The 17613-nt window shown below is 62.0% G+C and overlaps 1 protein-coding gene across 6 annotated transcripts; it reads right to left on the bottom strand.

The window, feature by feature from the left end:
* Nucleotides 1-448: 448 nt before the first annotated feature.
* Nucleotides 449-17559, bottom strand: PC (pyruvate carboxylase). 6 transcript variants are annotated; one of them, XM_061443167.1, is made up of 21 exons: nucleotides 17438-17559; nucleotides 14790-14916; nucleotides 13981-14165; nucleotides 13026-13191; nucleotides 10837-10982; nucleotides 10462-10579; nucleotides 9496-9647; nucleotides 8905-9023; nucleotides 8534-8696; nucleotides 8251-8433; nucleotides 6901-7045; nucleotides 6610-6699; nucleotides 6238-6459; nucleotides 5393-5549; nucleotides 4683-4923; nucleotides 4060-4309; nucleotides 3007-3251; nucleotides 2260-2439; nucleotides 1447-1695; nucleotides 1105-1245; nucleotides 449-718 (listed from the first exon to the last, which is right to left on the bottom strand). In XM_061443167.1, the coding sequence occupies exons 2-21, from the start codon at nucleotides 14914-14916 to the stop codon at nucleotides 470-472; spliced, it is 3528 nt and encodes a 1175-aa protein (XP_061299151.1). In that variant the 5' UTR covers nucleotides 17438-17559; the 3' UTR covers nucleotides 449-469. The 6 variants fall into 6 exon arrangements, with proteins under 6 accessions (XP_061299151.1, XP_061299152.1, XP_061299150.1 ...); XM_061443168.1 differs by lacking the exon at nucleotides 17438-17559 and adding an exon at nucleotides 16517-16533; XM_061443166.1 differs by lacking the exon at nucleotides 17438-17559 and adding an exon at nucleotides 16299-16337.
* Nucleotides 17560-17613: the final 54 nt, after the last annotated feature.

Raw genomic sequence — 17613 nt, 5'->3', positions numbered from 1 at the left:
ATGACCCCTCCCAATTAAGGGGTGCCCCTACTTATGGGTTGGACCCCCCCTAAAATGGGGTGCCCACTAATTGAGTGATGCCCCCCCCAACTAACAGGTCACCCCCTCAGAGGGGTGACCCCAACTAAGTGCTCACCCCCCATTAATGGGGACCCCCAACGAAGGGGTTCCCCCTAGTTAAGCACTGACCCTCTTAATTAAAGGGTGACCCCCAATTAAGCTCTGAGGCCCCCTAATTAATGGCTTCTCCCCTGTTGTCCCCCCTCGCTGTACCGCTTTCCGCCACCAGGTGGCGCTACCGCGCTTAGGCCAGGGCGCGGTGTTGGGGGGGGGGGGTCAAGTCGGTCTTAAAGGGACAGTACTCCCTTTAACAGAGGCGTCATTTCGGGCGGGGGTTTTGGGGGGTCGGTGGGTTATTAGGAGGGGGGATGCAAGGAGAAAGTTTGGGGGGGGGTCCCTGTGCACCCCCCTACTTGATTTCCAGGATGAGATCGTCCCCTTCCAGGCTCATGCCGGGGCGCACGTGGACCCGGGTGATGGTGCCGGCCATGGGGGCTGTCACCACGGTCTCCATCTTCATGGCACTCAGGACACAGAGGGGGTCCCCCTTGGCCACCTGCGCCCCCTCTTCCACCCGCACCTCCACCACCTCGCCCGGCATCGGCGCTCCGACCTGGCCCTTGGCCCCGCGGTCAGCCTTGGGGTGCACGTGCATCTCCTGGGGGGGGGAGAGATCAGGAAGAGAGGGGGGGGTGAGGAGTCCCCAAGACCCCCCCATGTCCCACAGGACCCTCCCTGTATTCTCCTCCCACAGCCACCACCAGGATCGCTGGGATCCCACAAATTCCTAGCACTCCCCCATGGTTCCTGAAGCACCTGCAAGCCCCTCATCATGCCCCATTGCCCCCCCCCAACTGCTTCTTCAGCCACCTAAACACCCCCAAGCCACTTTAACAACCCCAAGTCCTCCCAGATGCTCCCAACCTTCTCCTAACCCCACAAGCCCCAAAACCCCCTTCAAAACACCCCAACCCCCCCCCAAACCCCCTAAATCCCCCATTAATCCCAACCCCCCCCAGCCCCTCCCCATGCCCACCCCCCCACCTTCATGGCCTGTGTGTCCCGCACGAGGATGGAGCGCAGTTGCCCGTTGAGCTCGAAGAAGACCTCGCGCTGCCCCGCGGTGTTGAGGTCCCCCAGCGCCAGCGCCTTGATGTGCAGCGTCTTGCCCCGCTCCAGCTCCACCTGCGTGAGAGGGGGACACGAGGGGTCCCGGGTGCGTTGGGAGGGGTGCAAGGGGGAGAAAAGGCTGTTGGAGGGGTGCAGGAGGGTGTGCGAAGGATGCTCAAAGCTCTGCCCAGAACAGCTCCCACTCCAGGCTCTGTTTTGTTGCCTCCCAGTAACACCCAGTTCCCTCCCAGTGTCCCCAGTCCCCCCGCGCTGCACCTCGAACTCCTCGGCGATGGTGGGCCCCTCGAGGAAGAGGCGGGTGCCGAGGCAGGACACGGGCCCGAAGGTGCTGGTGAAGGTGCGGAACTCATCATAGACCTTGGGGTAAAGCGCGGCCGAGAGCAGGTCCTCGGGGCTGGGGGGGGCCCCGTGGCGGGACCCCAAGTCTTGCGCCAGAGCCTCAAAATCCAGCGGTGGCAGCGATGCCCCTGGGCGGCCCTCGATGCGGGGCAGCTCCTTCAGCACCTGGGGATGGATTACCATGGCAACAGGGGGGTAGTCATGGCAACGAGGGTGAAGCCACGGTGACCAGGGGGTGGAGGCAGCAAGAGGGACCACAGCATCCTGTTGCTAGGGGTGTTGCTAGGGATATGCTGCTATAGGGCTTGGTGCCATGCCAGCTGGTGCTGGGAGCCATTGGTAGGGTTGGCTGCCATGGCAACCAGGCATAGGGACCCATTGCTAGTGGCAGGTGTAATGGCAACCATTGTTAGACCTGCTGCTATGGGGCTGTTGCCATGGCAACTGATACAGCAATCTGTTGATAGGGGTTGGGTGCCATGGAAACCATCATTAGACCTAGGGTTGGGTGGAATGGGGACACCTTACTATGGAGCTGTTGCCATGGAAACTAGTGCTGGATCCTGCTGCTAAGGATCCAACACCATTATGATGGATGGATGAGGGATCCATCACTATGGAGCAGGTGCCATGGCAACCACCACTAGGACCTGTTGCTAGGGCCCAGTGCCATGCCTAAAGCCTCCAGGAAGCCCTCCCAGTCCATCCCAGTGCTCCCCAGTGCCTCACCCGGGAGCGGAAGGGCTCGGGGAAGCCGCCCGGGGGGGTGCCAATGTATCCCTGCAGGAATTCCACCACAGAGAGCGGGAAGGAGAGCTCGTCTGCGCGCGCTTCCACCTCCTCCCGCGACAGCCCGTTCTGCACCATGAACTGCGCCAGGTCCCCCACCACTTTGGAGGACGGGGTCACCTGCAACGGCCCAAAGGTGTCACCCTGTAGTGTCACCCAATGGTGTTACCCAGGGGTGCCACTCAGGGGTCTTGCTTGTGGAAAACCCAACCCATGGAGCATCCAATCCACGGAGAATCCAACTCATGCAGCACCCAAGACATGAAATACCCAACTCATGGAGCACCTGAGTCATTAAGCACTCGAGTCATGGAGTTAATACAACACATGAAGTACCTGCCCCATGGAGCTCTCAACCCATGAAGCACCCTATCTATGGAGCATCCAGCCTATGGAGCACTTCACTCACGGAGCACTCAACACATGGAGTCCATTCCACCCCACGGACATCATCCTATGGAGACCACCCACTCCATGAAGACAATCCCATGGAGACCACCCACACTATGAACACAACCCAATGGAGACCACCCACCCCATGAAGACCCCCTATTCCACATCAACTGCCTCCATCACCACCACCCCATGAAGAACCACCCACCCCATGGAAACCACCCCATGGAAACCACCCCATGGAGACCACCTCATGAAGACCGACCCCATGAAGACCCCCACTCCCTCCCTTACCTTGATGAGGTCCCCAAGGAGCTTGTTGGCCTCGGCATAGGCCTTCTTGACCTCCTTGAACTTGTGGCCCAGCCCCATGGCGTGGGCCTGGAAGTGGAGGTTGGTGTATTGCCCCCCAGGGATCTCATTCTCGTAGACGTCGGCGTTGCCAGACTTCATGGTGGCCGTGCAGTCGAAGGCGGCGTAGAGCGCCCGTGCGCCCTCCCAGTACTCGCTGTACTCAAACACCTTCTCCAGCGAGATGCCTAAGGCAGGACATCCCCCTTGGAGCCACCAGTGCCTGGGGACCTCATTGGGGCCACCACGGGCAAGGGTGGTGGTGGTTGGGTGTGATGGGTGCGGTGGTGGCACTGTGGGTGTAGCGGTGATGCTGGGAGTGTGGTGGTGGGGTTGTGGTTTATGTGTGCAGCGGTGTGGCTGTGGCGGTGTTGCTATGAGCATGGTGGCATCAACATGGTCATGGTGCCACTGGTTAGACCATGGTGGTGTCATCGTGGTCATGGTGCCATGGTGCCTACTCTGTAACTATACCCCCACCTCCCTGACCATGTTCCCATTACTAAGACCACGTTGCCATTGCCAAGACCATGGTGGCACCTCCACCTCCTTGACTACATTGCCACTACCAATACCAAGGTGGACCTCCATAATTACGTCCCACCTCCCTGACCCCACTGCCATTACCATGACCACGGTGCCACTACCAACACCATGGTGGACCTCCATAACTACGTCCCCACCTCCCTGACCCCACTGCCATTACCATGACCACGGTGCCCCTACCAACACCATGGTGGACCTCCATAACTATGTCCCCACCTCCCTAACCCCACTGCCATTACCATGACCACGGTGCCACTACCAACACCATGGTGGACCTCCATAACTACGTCCCCACCTCCCTGCCCACGTTGCTACTACCAACACCATGGTGGACCTCCATAACTACATCCCCACCTCCCTGCCCACGTTGCTACTACCAACACCATGGTGGACCTCCATAACTACGTCCCCACCTCCCTGCCCACGTTGCTATTGCCACGGCCGAGGTACCTGTGTCAAGAGGGGTGCCGCGGGCGCAGGCCACCAGCGCGCCCATGCTGGGCTGGGAGGTCATCCCAGCCATGGCGTCCACGGCCACGTCCACCACATCAGCGCCAGCATTGGCAGCCGCCAGCATGGAGGCGACGGCGGCCCCGGCCGTGTCGTGCGTGTGCACGTGCAGAGGAACCTCTGGGAAGCGCTCCCGCAGCGCCGTCACCAGCACCCGTGCGGCACCTGGGGTCAGCAGCCCCGCCATGTCCTGCCCCACAGAGGAGTCAGAGAGGGGTCAGGGAGGATAGGGAGGGGTTATGGGGGGCACGGGGCACATGGGGACATGAGGGGGGCAGCGGGGATATGTGGGGCATTGGGGTCATAGGGGGTAGGGGGGATAGGGGAACATAGCATGGGGGGTCATGGGGCCCCTCATCTCATCTCAACCTCCAACTCCCACAGTAGCTGCTGTGTCGCATTCTGGGGGTGTTGGGGGCCTGAAATTCACCCCTCAGCCCCTCCAGCAACCCCCAGTTCCCATCTCATCCCCTCTAGCACCCCAAATACCCCCCCAATCCCCCCTCCCATCCCCAAACTCCCCTCTCTGTCACCCTAAGCTCCCCCCATAGACCCCTCCTCACCTTGATGCAGAGGATGTGAGTGCCGGCAGCCACCAGCTCCCGCGCCAGGTCCAGGTAGTACTGGAGGCTGTACTTGGTGCGGGTGGGATCAGCCACGTCGCCGGTGTAGGAGAGCGCGGCCTCCACCACGGCGCCTGCTCGCCCGGCAGCCTCTATCCCCAGCACCAGGTTGGGCAGGTAGTTGAGGGCGTCGAACACGCGGAAGATGTCCATGCCGTTGGCCACGGCCACCTCACAGAACCTGGGCAGCACCAGAGGGGTTATGGGGGTCCCTGAGCACCTGCGGGCTGGTGGCACGTCCCGTGGTGACCCACTGTGTCCTCATGGGTGCTCGTCACACTGGGTATATGTCCTGCCATTGCTCCAAGCGTCCCCATGTTCTTCATGTCCCCCAAGTCACATCATCCCCTCATGGCCCCCATGTCCCATCATCCCTCCATATATCTCTATGTCCTTCATGGTCCACCTACACCCATCCCTTCGTCCCTCATTTCCCCATGTCCTCCGTCTCACCATATCCTTCATGTCTCCTTATCCCTCCATGTCTCCCCACGTCCACTGTGTTCCGTCTCCCCCCATCCGTTCACCCCTCCATGCGCCCTCACGTCACCATATTCCCCCATGTCTCCACGTCTGCTCATCCCCCATGCCTGCTCATCCCTTCACATCTCCCCATGCTCCAACAGGCCCCCCCGGTGTCCCCCGGTCACCGGTTGACGACGTTGTCGGGGTAGTTGGTGTAGCCGACGGCGTTGGCGCCGCGCAGCAGCATCTGGAAGGGGATGTTGGGGACGAGGCGCCGCAGCTCCCGCAGCCGCTCCCAGGGGCACTCGTGCAGGAACCGCATGGCCACGTCGAAGGTGGCACCTGGGGGGCAGAGGCTGAGCGCTGCTGCACCCCCCCCCCCCCACCTTGAACACCTTCACCCCCCTTCCCACCTCTGCCCCCAGTGTTAAGGGCTCCCAGGGCAAAGCCCCGCCCCCTTTAGGACCCAGAACTGCTGCAGCCACGCCCCCCACACCCAGGCCACGCCCCTTCCCCCTGCCTCCCATTCCCCACGGTCATCCATAGAGAACCCCCCCCCCGGCCACCCCCATTCGCAGCTCCCCAGATAAGCCACGCCCACTTTTGCACACGCCCCATTCCGACCACGCCCCATTCGACCACTCCCATAAGAAGCCCCGCCCCCTTTTGCACCCTCCCCATTCAGACCACGCTCCCCCTTCGAAGCCCCGCCCCTTCGGCCACTCCCATTCCCTGCTCCCAATAGAAGCCCCGCCCCCTTTTGCACCCTCCCCATTCCGACAACACCCCCCCTCGAAGCCCCGCCCCTTCGACCACTCCCATTCCTACCAGCTCCCCAGAGAAGCCACGCCCCCTTTTACAACCTCCCCATTCACGCCCCCGCCCTTCGAAGCCCAGCCCCCTGAGCCATTCCCATTCACAGCTCCCACAAGGGAAGCCACGCCCCTTTATAGGCCCCGCCCCTCTGGGCTTCACCCGTTCCCGCCGTGCACCCCCATGACCACGCCCCCCCCCCCGAGGCCCCGCCCACCTCCCCACGTCTCCATGCTGCAGAGGCCGCTGAGGCTGTGCGCGGCGAAGGGCGCCACGCGCGCCAGGTCCCTCGTGCGCACGCGCGTGGCCAGCAGCGACTGGTGCGCGTCCCGGAACGTGGTGTCCGTGAGCAGCAGCCCCCGGTGCGCGCGCAGCGCCCGCGAGAACGCGCCCGGTCCCTCCCGCTGCAGCACGGCCCGGAGCCCCGGCGGGGGCGGCCCTGGAATGGGGGGGGCACGGGCACGGTGAGCGTAGCGCGCGCGCGCACCGTGCACGCGGCAAGCACACGTGGTAACGCGCGCGTGCGCCTTAGTACAGGCTATGTCATGCCAAGCACATGCCAAGCGCATGCCAAGCACGGGGCTCTCACCCATGGGTGTCGGGGGCGGGGTGGGCTCCATCAGCGCTGCCTTCGCCTTGACTGGGAGAGGGGTGCTGGGGCCGTTCACCATCACGTGACCTGGGGGAGGGTGCATGGTTGGGGGGTTTGGACCCCCCCAAGGGACTCCTTAGAGCCCCCCAAGAACCCTCCAAGGACCCCCCCCAGGAGCCCCCCAGGACTGCCCAAGAACTCTCCCAAGCCCCACAGGGACCCCTTAGAGCCCCTCAAACTGCTTTCAAGCACCCAGCGCCTCCCCCAGGCCCCCTCCCAGCCCCATACCCAGGTAGTGCAGCAGCTTCTGGGCCCGGTTCTGCCCGGGGCGCAGGTGGAAGAGTTCGGGGTTCTCATCAATGAACTGGGTATCAGCGACACCCCCCAAGAACTGGGGGTGCGCCAGGACGTTCTGCAGGAACGGGATGTTCGTCTGCGCAGGATGCGCCCGTCAGTGGCTGAGGCATGAGGGGCACCAGCACCATCCTCGTGCAAGGCACAACGGGGGCACCGGCACCACCCTCGTGCAACACACGAGGCCCACAGCACCCTGACACCATCCCCATGTAATGCACAAGGGGCACAGCACCCTGACACCTTCCTTGTGCAATGCACGAGGCCCACAGCACCCTGACACCATCCCCATGTAATGCACAAGGGGCACAGCACCCTGACACCTTCCTTGTGCAATGCACGAGGGCCACAGCACCCTGACACCATCCTCGTGTAATGCACAAGGGGCACGGCACCCTGACACCATCCTCGTGTAATGCACAAGGGGCACGGCACCCTGACACCTTGTGCAATGCACAAGGGCCACAGCACCCTGACACCATCCTCATGTAATGCACAAGGGGCACAGAACCCTGACACTTTCCTTGTGCAATGCACAAGGGGCACAGCACCCTGACACCATCCTTGTGCAGTGCACGAGGGCCACAGCACCCTGACACAATCCTCATCATAATGCACAAGGGGCACAGCACCCTGACACCTTCCTTGTGCAATGCACGAGGGCTACAGCACCCTGACACCATCCTTGTGTAATGCACAAGGGGCGCAGCACCCTGACACCATCCTTGTGTAATGCACAAGGGGCGCAGCACCCTGACACCATCCTCGTGCAATGCACAAGGGGCGCAGCACCCTGACACCATCCTCGTGCAATGCACAAGGGGCGCAGCACCCTGACACCATCCTCGTGCAATGCACTGGGATGCTAGGACAGTGCACAACCCCATCATGCAGTCCACGAGGGACCTCCCACCGCCCCCCACACTCCATGATGAGGGGAGTCACACAAGACCCCCCTGCCGTGCATTGCCCAAGTGGCTCCAACAGCCCCTTGTGCACTGCATGAGCACCGCAGCGTGTCAAACACCCCCAACCCAGAGCACCGCACACCCCAGCCCCTGGCACACTGCACAAGTGCCCTCCAACTCCTTGTGCATTGCACCAGGGCCTTCGTGCACCAGAGCAGCGCCCCTCCAACCCCCCCATGCACCACACACGAGCCCCTCAAACCCCCTTGTGCATCGCACACGAGGCTCCCATCCCCTTGCGAACCACACAAGAACCCCCACCCATCCCGGTGCCCCCCATCCCATCACCCTGCTCCCCCGCCCCTCGGGGGCCGACCTTGACACCGCGGATGCGGAACTCAGCCAGGGCACGGCGCATCTTGGCGGCGGCCGCGGGCTGGTCGTGGCCGTGGGCCACCACCTTCACCAGCAGCGAGTCGTAGTGCGGCGAGATGAGCGCGCCCTGGAAGGCGGAGGCGCCGTCCAGGCGGATCCCCATGCCCTCCCCGCTGCGGAACACCTGCGGCGGCACCCGGGGTGCCGAGAGACCCTTCAGAGGCTGCTGTGGGCGCTGGGGTGTCCCAATGGGATCGTCCCAGTGGGGTGCCCCAGGCGCTCACCTCGATGCGGCCGGTGTCGGGCTGGAAGCCACGGGCTGGGTCCTCGGTGGTGACGCGGCACTGGATGGCGCAGCCGTTGACACGGATCTTGTCCTGCTCCAGCCCCAGCTCCGGCAGTGACCGGCCCGCGGCCACCTGCAACTGCGCGTGGACCAGGTCCACGCTGACGGGGGGTCACAGGGGGGCCCAAGAACCCCCAGTGCTGACCCACACCTCCCCACAGGGCAGCCATGGACCCACATCTCCAACAGCCTCAGCAGATGGAGCCACATCTCCCACCGGCGTCTTCCCAAAGACCTGGCACCCAGGTGCCCCCCTCATCCCTTTGCACTCCCCAGGACCCGGTTTTGGGGTGTCCCCCCCGCACGCACCCCGTGATCTCCTCGGTGACCGTGTGCTCCACCTGCAGGCGCGAGTTGACCTCGATGAAGTAGTAGCTCCCGCTCTGATCCACCAGGAATTCCACTGTTCCTGCGTTCTCGTACCCCACCTGCAGCCCCCACACACACCTTGTCAGGCCGGAAACGGGGGCACCCCCAAAGGCCTGGGTGCCCCTTTGGGTGCCCGTTGCCCTGATGATGGGTGCAGCCCCTCACATGGCTCTTGGGTGTTTCCCCAATTCCTGTGTCTCCCCCATGTTCTCCCGGGTCTCCCCATGGATTCTGGGTGACCCCCATGGCCTCCTCCCTCCCAGTTCTTGTGTCCCCCCATGTTCTCCCCTCGTGATGGGTGCAGGTCCCTTCCGAAACTCCTGCGTCTCCCCATTTTCCCTTTACATCCTCCTCCCCCCCAACTCCCGGGTCTCCCCCATGGATCCCTTGGTGTCCCCACATTCTCCTGGGTCTCCCCACGGATTGCGGCGAGACCCCATGGTCAAACACCCCCCCCCCGGTTCCCTTAGGTCCCCCTCATGGGTTCCTCCCAATGGGTCTGCGGCGCCCCCGTGCGGCGGCGCTCGGTACCTGCCGCGCCAGGCGCACGGCGTCGCTGGCGAGGCGCTCCCGGAGCTGCGGCTGCAGCCGCGCCGCGGGCGCGATCTCCACGACCTTCTGGTGCCGGCGCTGCACCGAGCAGTCCCGCTCGTGCAGGTGCACCACGTGCCCGTGCTGGTCCCCTGCACCGGGACCGGGCCGGGGTCACACCGGGACACGGGCACCCCCCCCCATCCCAGCCCCATCCCGACACCCCAAACCCCGCTTTGGCTCTGGGGACACCCCCGAATCCAGGAGCAGCCGCAGAAAAAGCTCCCAGGTCCGTAAGGACCCCCCAAAGACCTCCCCGAAAGCCCCAAGGACCCCCAAAGACCTCCCCAACAGCCATAAAGACCCCCTAAATGCTCCAAAAGACACCCCAAAGTCCACCCAGACACCTCCCCAACAGCCATAAAGACCCCATAAATGCTCCAAAAGACACCCCAAAGTCCCTTCAGACACCTCCCCAACAGCCATAAAGACCCCCTAAATGCTCCAAAAGACACCCCAAAGTCCCCCCAGACACCTCCCCAACAGCCATAAAGACCCCCTAAATGCTCCAAAAGACACCCCAAAGTCCCTCCAGACACCTCCCCAACAGCCATAAAGACCCCCTAAATGCTCCAAAAGACACCCCAAAGTCCCCCCAGACACCTCCCCAACAGCCATAAAGACCCCCTAAATGCTCCAAAAGACACCCCAAAGTCCCTCCAGACACCTCCCCAACAGCCATAAAGACCCCCTAAATGCTCCAAAAGACACCCCAAAGTCCCCCCAGCCCACCCAAAAGCCACAAAACCCCCTCCAAATCCCCAGGTAACCACCAGAAAGCCCCCAGAGACCCCCTCAAAAGCCCCTCAAAAGCCCCAAGGAGCCCCTAAAAAGCTCCAAAGACCTCCCAGATCCTGCTCAGATCCCATAGGGATCCCCCTGGACCCCCACCCCCCCACTCCGTACCCAGGATCTGGACCTCGATGTGCCGCGGGCGCTCAATGAACTTCTCCACGAACAGGTCCCCGTTGCCAAAGGCGGCCAAAGCCTCGGAGGAGGCGCGGGAGAAGCTCTCCTCCAGCTCCTGCAATGGAGCGTGGCTGGGACAAGCCTGGAATGCCGGGAGACCCGCGGGCCCAGCACCCCCACACACAACGGGGGTGCCCTGCATCACCCACGGGTGCCTGCGCGCACCCCACATGGGTCCTCCTAAACCCCGGGGAGCATCCCAGGGATTTGGGGATCCATGGATTTGGGGGGGGGGGGTGGGGGTGTCCCTTGGGATGTGGACATCGGGGTCCCACGGGGGGGGGCTCCTGTGGGGGAGGCTCAGGCCGGTACCTGCGGTGCCCGCACCACCCTCATGCCGCGGCCGCCGCCGCCGTGCGCTGCCTTGAGGATAACGGGGAAGCCGGCGTCCAGCGCGAAGTCCCGCGCCTCGGCCAACCCCGACACCGGCGATGGCGTCCCCGGCACCACCGGCAGCCCTGCGGGGGGGGCGGGAGGGGTCACCCGCCGCACACAGCACCCCCGGCACCCCCAGAGCGCCCTATAACCACCTCCAGCATCCTGTAACTCCCTAGAGCACCCTATAATCACCTATAGCATCCTATACCCCCCTAGAGCACCCTATAATCACCTACAGCATCCTATAACTCCCTAGAGCACCCTAGGGAGCACCTATAGCATCCTAGAGCACCCTAGAGCACCTATAACACCCTAGAGCACCCTAGAGCACCTATAGCATCCTATACCCCCCCTATAGCACCCTATAACCACCTATAGCACCCTGTAACTCCCTAGAGTGCCCTATAACCACCTACAGCATCCTGTAACTCCCTAGAGCGCCCTATAACCACCTACAGCATCCTATAACCCCCTAGAGCACCCTAGGGAGCACCTATAGCATCCTAGAGCACCCTAGAGCACCTGTAACACCCTAGAGCACCTATAGCATCCTATAACCCCCATAGCACCCTATAACCACCTATAGCATCCTGTAACTCCCTAGAGTGCCCTATAACCACCTACAGTATCCTGTAACTCCCTAGAGCACCCTATAACCACCTCTAGCATCCTATACCCCCCTAGAGCACCCTATAACCACCTATAGCACCCTGTAACTCCCTAGAGCACCCTATAATCACCTACAGCATCCTATACGCCTCTATAGTGCCCTATAACCACCTATAGCATCCTATAACTCCCTAGAGCACCCTATAATCACCTATAGCATCCTATAACTCCCTAGAGCGCCCTACAATCACCTATAGCATCCTATACCCTCCCAGAGCACTCTACAACCACCTATAGCATCCTATACCCCCCTATAGCACCCTATAACCACCTATAGCATTCTATATTCCCCTAGAGCATCTGGTAAACCTAGCGCCCTATAACCACCTATAGCATCCTATACCCCCTTAGACCATTCTATAACCACTTATAGCATCCTAAAACCACCTATAGCATCCTATACCCCCCTATAGCACCCTATAACCACCTACAGCATCCTGTAACTCCCTAGAGCACCCTATAATCACCTATAGCATCCTATACCCCCCTATAGCACCCTATAACCACCTATAGCACCCTGTAACTCCCTAGAGCACCCTATAATCACCTACAGCATCCTATACGCCTCTATAGTGCCCTATAACCACCTATAGCATCCTGTAACTCCCTAGAGCACCCTATAATCACCTATAGCATCCTGTAACTCCCTAGAGCGCCCTACAATCACCTATAGCATCCTATACCCTCCCAGAGCACTCTACAATCACCTATAGCATCCTATACCCCCCTATAGGACCCTATAACCACCTATAGCATTCTATATCCCCCTAGAGCATCTGGTAAACCTAGCGCCCTATAATCACCTATAGCATCCTATACCCCCTTAGAGCATTCTATAACCACTTATAGCATCCTATAACCCCCTATAGCACCCTAAAACCACCTATAGCATCCTATAACTTCCTAGAGCACCCTATAACCATCTACAGCATCCTATAACTCTCTAGAACACCCTACAATCACCTATAGCATCCTTTACCCCCCTAGAGCATCCTCTTACCACCAATAGCATCCTGTAACTTCCTATAGCACCCTACAACCACTTTTAGCATCCTATACTCCCCAGAGCACTCTACAACCACCTAGAGCATCCTATACCCCCCTACAGCGCCCTATAACACTCTGTAACACCCTCTAGCCTCCCAAACAATCCCATACCGCCCCATAACCCCCCCCAATATCCCCCTTAATGTCTCAAATAACCCCATAGCCCCCCCAATAACCCCTTTACTCCACTACAGTCCCCCCAAACAATCCCATAGCCCCTCAGTTGAACCCCTATCCCTCTATATGCCCCAAATAACCCCTTTGCCCGTACATACTCCCCCCAAATAATCCCTTTACTCTCACATACACCCTCCAAACACCCCATTTACCCCCCTATACCCCCCCAAACAACCCCATACCCCCCTATAGCCCCCCCATGCCCCCCTCCCATGCCCCCCCATCCCCACCAGCAGCGATGGCAATGGCTCGAGCCTCCACTTTGTCCCCCATCTGGCGCACGACGGCTGGGGGGGGCCCCACAAACCGGACCCCCGCGTCCAGGCAGGCCTGGGCGAAGGCAGCGCTCTCGGACAGGAACCCGTACCCCGGGTGGATCGCATCCACCCCATTCTCCTGCCATGGGAATAGGATGGAGGGGGGGAACAGGGATGGGGGGGACAGAGGGAATGGGGGGGGGAAACATTGATTGGGAGGGTCATGGGGATACCCCAGGCACATCCCTATGGGCCCCCCATATGTACCCCACAGCAGACCCGGGTACATCCCAATGGAGCACACGTGTCCCCCTCATCCCATGGGACCCACGTATGCCCCCCCAAAGGAACCCAGGCCCATCCCTATTGTGCACATGTGTGTCCTCCTACCCCACAGAACCCAGATATACCCCCACAGGGCACCCAGGCCCAACCCTATGGATCTCCCATGTGTCCCCCCATAGGGCACCCAGGCACATCCCTATGGAGCACATGTGTCCTCTCACCCTATGGAAACCAGATATGCCCCCATAGGGCACCCAGGCACATTCCTATGGGTCCCCCAGATGTACCCCCATAGGGCACTCAAGCAGTTCCCTATGGGTCTCCCAGATGTACCCCCATAGGAGAGCCAGGCACATCCCTATGGGTCTCCCAGATGTGCCCCCATAGGGGAGCCAGCCACATCCCTGTGGGTCTCCCAGATGTGCTCCCATAGGGCACCCAGGCACATCCCTGTGGGTCTCCCAGATGTGCTCCCATAGGGCACCCAGGCACATTCCTATGGGTCTCCCAGACGTACCCCCATAGGGGAGCCAGGCACATCCCTGTGGGTCTCCCAGATGTGCTCCCATAGGGCACCCAGGCACATCCCTGTGGGGCACACGTGCACCCCCCACCCCATAGGGCTGCCCCCCGTGCCGGGTACCTGTGCCACACGGATGATGTCGGGCACGTGCAGGTAGGCCTGCACGGGGGGCAGCCCCCGCCCCACCAGATAGGCCTCGTCCGCCTTCTGCCGGTGCATCTGCCCCGTGTCCTGCTCCGAGTACACGGCCACGGTGCGGATCCCCAGCTCCGTGCAGGCCCGGAACACCCGGATGGCGATCTCACCTGCGGGAACAGCCCAGCCCGTTGGGGACACCCCACTGGGGACATCCCTACCCACTGGGGTCATCCCATCCCATTGGGGACATCCCATCCCACTGGGGACATCCCTACCCACTGGGGTCATCCCATCCCACTGGGGACATCCTTACCCACTGGGGTCATCCCTACCCACTGGGGTCATCCCATCCCATTGGGGACACCCCATTAGGGACATCGCATCCCATCGGGGACATCCTATCCCATTAAGAACACGGGGACATGGGGAACAGCCCAGCCCACTGGGGACACCCCACTGGGGACATCCCTACCCACCGGGGTCATCCCATTCCATTGGGAAAACAGAAAAAAGGGGGATAACCATTGGGGACACCCATTGGAGACATTCCAACCCCTTGGGGACATCCCATCCCATTGGGAACACCCCACTGGAAACATCCACTGGGGACACCTTGGCGCAGGGGGGACATCGGGACCCAGTGGGGACACCCCATGGGGACACCCGGGCTGGGGGAGGACCCAAGGGCCATGGGGGGATGGAGGGGACAAAGTGTGGACCCAGAGCACAAAGCTCAATGGGTGCGAGGGTGCCCCGGGGGCCATGGGGGGGTCCCGGGTGTCTGCACTCACCCCTGTTGGCCACCAGCACCTTGCGGATGGGCTGGTAGCTGACGGGGCGCCGGGCGCCGGGGGGGCCCCGCAGCAGCCGCAGCCCCAGCAGGGCCCGGCCCCCCCGGGGGAGGCACAGCTGAAACATCTGGGGGGAGGGAAGGGGGTCACAGACACGGGTTGGGGAGGTCACGGGTCAGCGCTCCCCCCTCAATGGCACAACCCCATACGAGCCAGTGGAGAATCTCCCCCCCCTTTCCCCCTCCTCCTCTTCCCCCCCCCCCCCCCCATTTCCCAGAATGGATCCAAACATCACCTTTCCCCCAGTGCCCTTTGACCTCCCCCCCCACCCCCCATCCCGGGCACAACCCCTATAGGAGACAGCAGAGAATCTCCCCCCTCTCTCCCCCCCTCCCCCCGACCTTTCCCCCACTGCCCTTTGACCCTCATCCGGGACCCCCCTCCCCCTCCCCTTTGCACAACCCCTATAGAAGACACCAGAGAATCCCAACCCCCCAACATCCCATAAAGAACCTGGATCTCCCCTCAGCCAGCGTTAATGGGGGCGGGGGGGAGGCACGGGACAGACACGGGTGTGCAAACCCCCCCTTGCACAAGCATCTCCTTGCACAAGTGGCTCTTGCCACGAGCACAAGGACCCCTTTGGCACAAGCACCTCTTGCACAAGGACCCCTTGCACAGGCACAGCACCTCCATCGCACCCCTTTGGCACAAGCACCTCTTGCACAAGAACCCCTCCAGCACAAGCACCTCTCTTGCACAAGCACCTCTCTTGCACAAGCCCCCCCCCGTACATTCACATCACCTTCACTGCACCCCTTCGGCATAAGCACCCCCTGCACAAGGACCTCCCTTGCACAAGGACCCCTCCAACACAAGCTCCCCCCATGCACACCCACACCCACCACCTCCATCGCACCCCTTTGGCACAAGCACCTCTTGCACGGCCCCCCCTTGCACAAGGACCCCTCCAGCACAAGCACCCCTTGCACACACACTCACCCCCTCCATTATGCCCCTTTGGCTCAAGGACCCCTTGCACAAGGACCCCTCCAGCACAAGGACCCCTTGCACAAGGACCCTTCCAGAACAAGGACCCCTCCAGTACAAGGATCCTTCCAGCACAAGCACCCCTTGCACAAGGACCCCTCGCACAAGGACCCCTCCAGCACAAGCCCCCCCTTGCACACGCACCCACCACCTCCATCGCACCCCTTTGGCACAAGTACGTCTGGCACGCCCCCCCCCCTTGCACAAGATCCCCTCCAGCACAAGGACCCCTTGCACAAGGACCCCTCCAGCACCAGCACCCCTTGCACACGCACACCCCCTCCATCGCGCCCCTTTGGCACAAGCACCTCTTACACAAGGACCCCTTGCACAAGGACCCTTCCAGAACAAGGACCCCTCCAGTACAAGGATCCTTCCAGCACAAGCACCCCTTGCACAAGGACCCCTTGCACAAGGACCCCTCCAGCACAAGCCCCCCCTTGCACACGCACCCACCACCTCCATCGCACCCCTTTGGCACAAGCACGTCTTGCACGCCCCCCCCCTTGCGCAAGCACCCCTTGCACAAGGACCCCTCCAGCACCAGCACCCCTTGCACACGCACACCCCTTCCATCGCGCCCCTTTGGCTCAAGCCCCTCTTGCACGCCCCCCCCCCCAACCCCTTCTTCTTCACAAGCACCTCTAGCACGGGCACCCCCCCCCCCGCACGGGTACCTCTGCCCCACCGGTCCCTCGCTGCGGCTCTGCCCGCTCCCTGCGCACGCCCGGCCCCGGCTCCAGCCCCCGCTGCCCCCCGGGTGAATCATTGACCGGGGGGGGGCAAAGTCCACGCGGACCCAGAGAGCCCCACAGGGACCCAGAGAGCCCCACAGGGACCCGCGCGGCCCCGTAGGGACCCCTCATTCAGCCGCATGGAGCACGTGCAGCCCCAGAGGGACCCCGCACAGCCCATAGGGCACACATGGGGTGCATATACACCCATACAAGCCCATATAACCCCATGGGGCGCACCCAGCCCCACGGGATCCCACACAGCCCACATAGCCCCATAAGGACCCGTAGGGCACATACAGCCTCACATGACCCCCATGGGGCACACGCACCCCACAGAGCCCCACATGACCCTATAGGGCACATACACCCCATACATCCCCACATGACCCCATGGGGCACAGGCCCCCCACAGAGCCCCACATGACTCCATGGGGCACACGCAACCCATACAGCCCCACATGATGACCCCATAAGGCACATTCACCCCATACAGCTCCACATGACCCATAGGGCACATTCACCCCATACAGCTCCATAAGGTCCCACATAACCCCACTCAGCCCTGTATGGCCCTGTGAGGCACATACAACCCTGTGCAGCCCCACACTGCCCCACTGGCCCCATAGATGAGCTGCCCAGTGGGGCCAAACTGGCGGCACTGGTCCATACTGGGCTCTGGGGGGGTCCCAAGCCCTAGAGGGGCTCCGGGCCCTATGGGCGATCCGGTCTATGGGGGGCACCAGCCCCTATGGGGGGTCCCGGGCCCTAAGAGGGGATCCTACGGGGGGAAGGGGTCACGCGGGGCCGTGGGTCACGTGATCCCCGGTGTGTCTCTCCCTCTCTCTCCCCCCGTCAACTCACCGCTGCGCGACCGCAACCACCGCTTCCCCCCGCGTCCCGCTAGCCCCGCCCCCCTAGCCTCCTATTGGTCAGCCCTCGACACGCCCCCTTCGTACCGCTACTTGCCCCGCCCCTTTACCGGAAAGAACCTCTTCTTATTGGCCCTCCCCTCCGAGCCCGCTCTACTATTGGTTAAA

Source organism: Pezoporus flaviventris, unplaced genomic scaffold, assembly GCF_033815535.1.
Source record: "Pezoporus flaviventris isolate CSIRO_AGI_PZ_B2104156 unplaced genomic scaffold, CSIRO_AGI_Pfla_v1 ptg000317l, whole genome shotgun sequence".
Taxonomy (NCBI): Eukaryota; Metazoa; Chordata; class Aves; order Psittaciformes; family Psittacidae; genus Pezoporus; species Pezoporus flaviventris.
The sequence above is the reverse complement of the archived record's forward strand: the minus strand, read 5'-3'. Positions and strand labels throughout refer to the sequence as shown.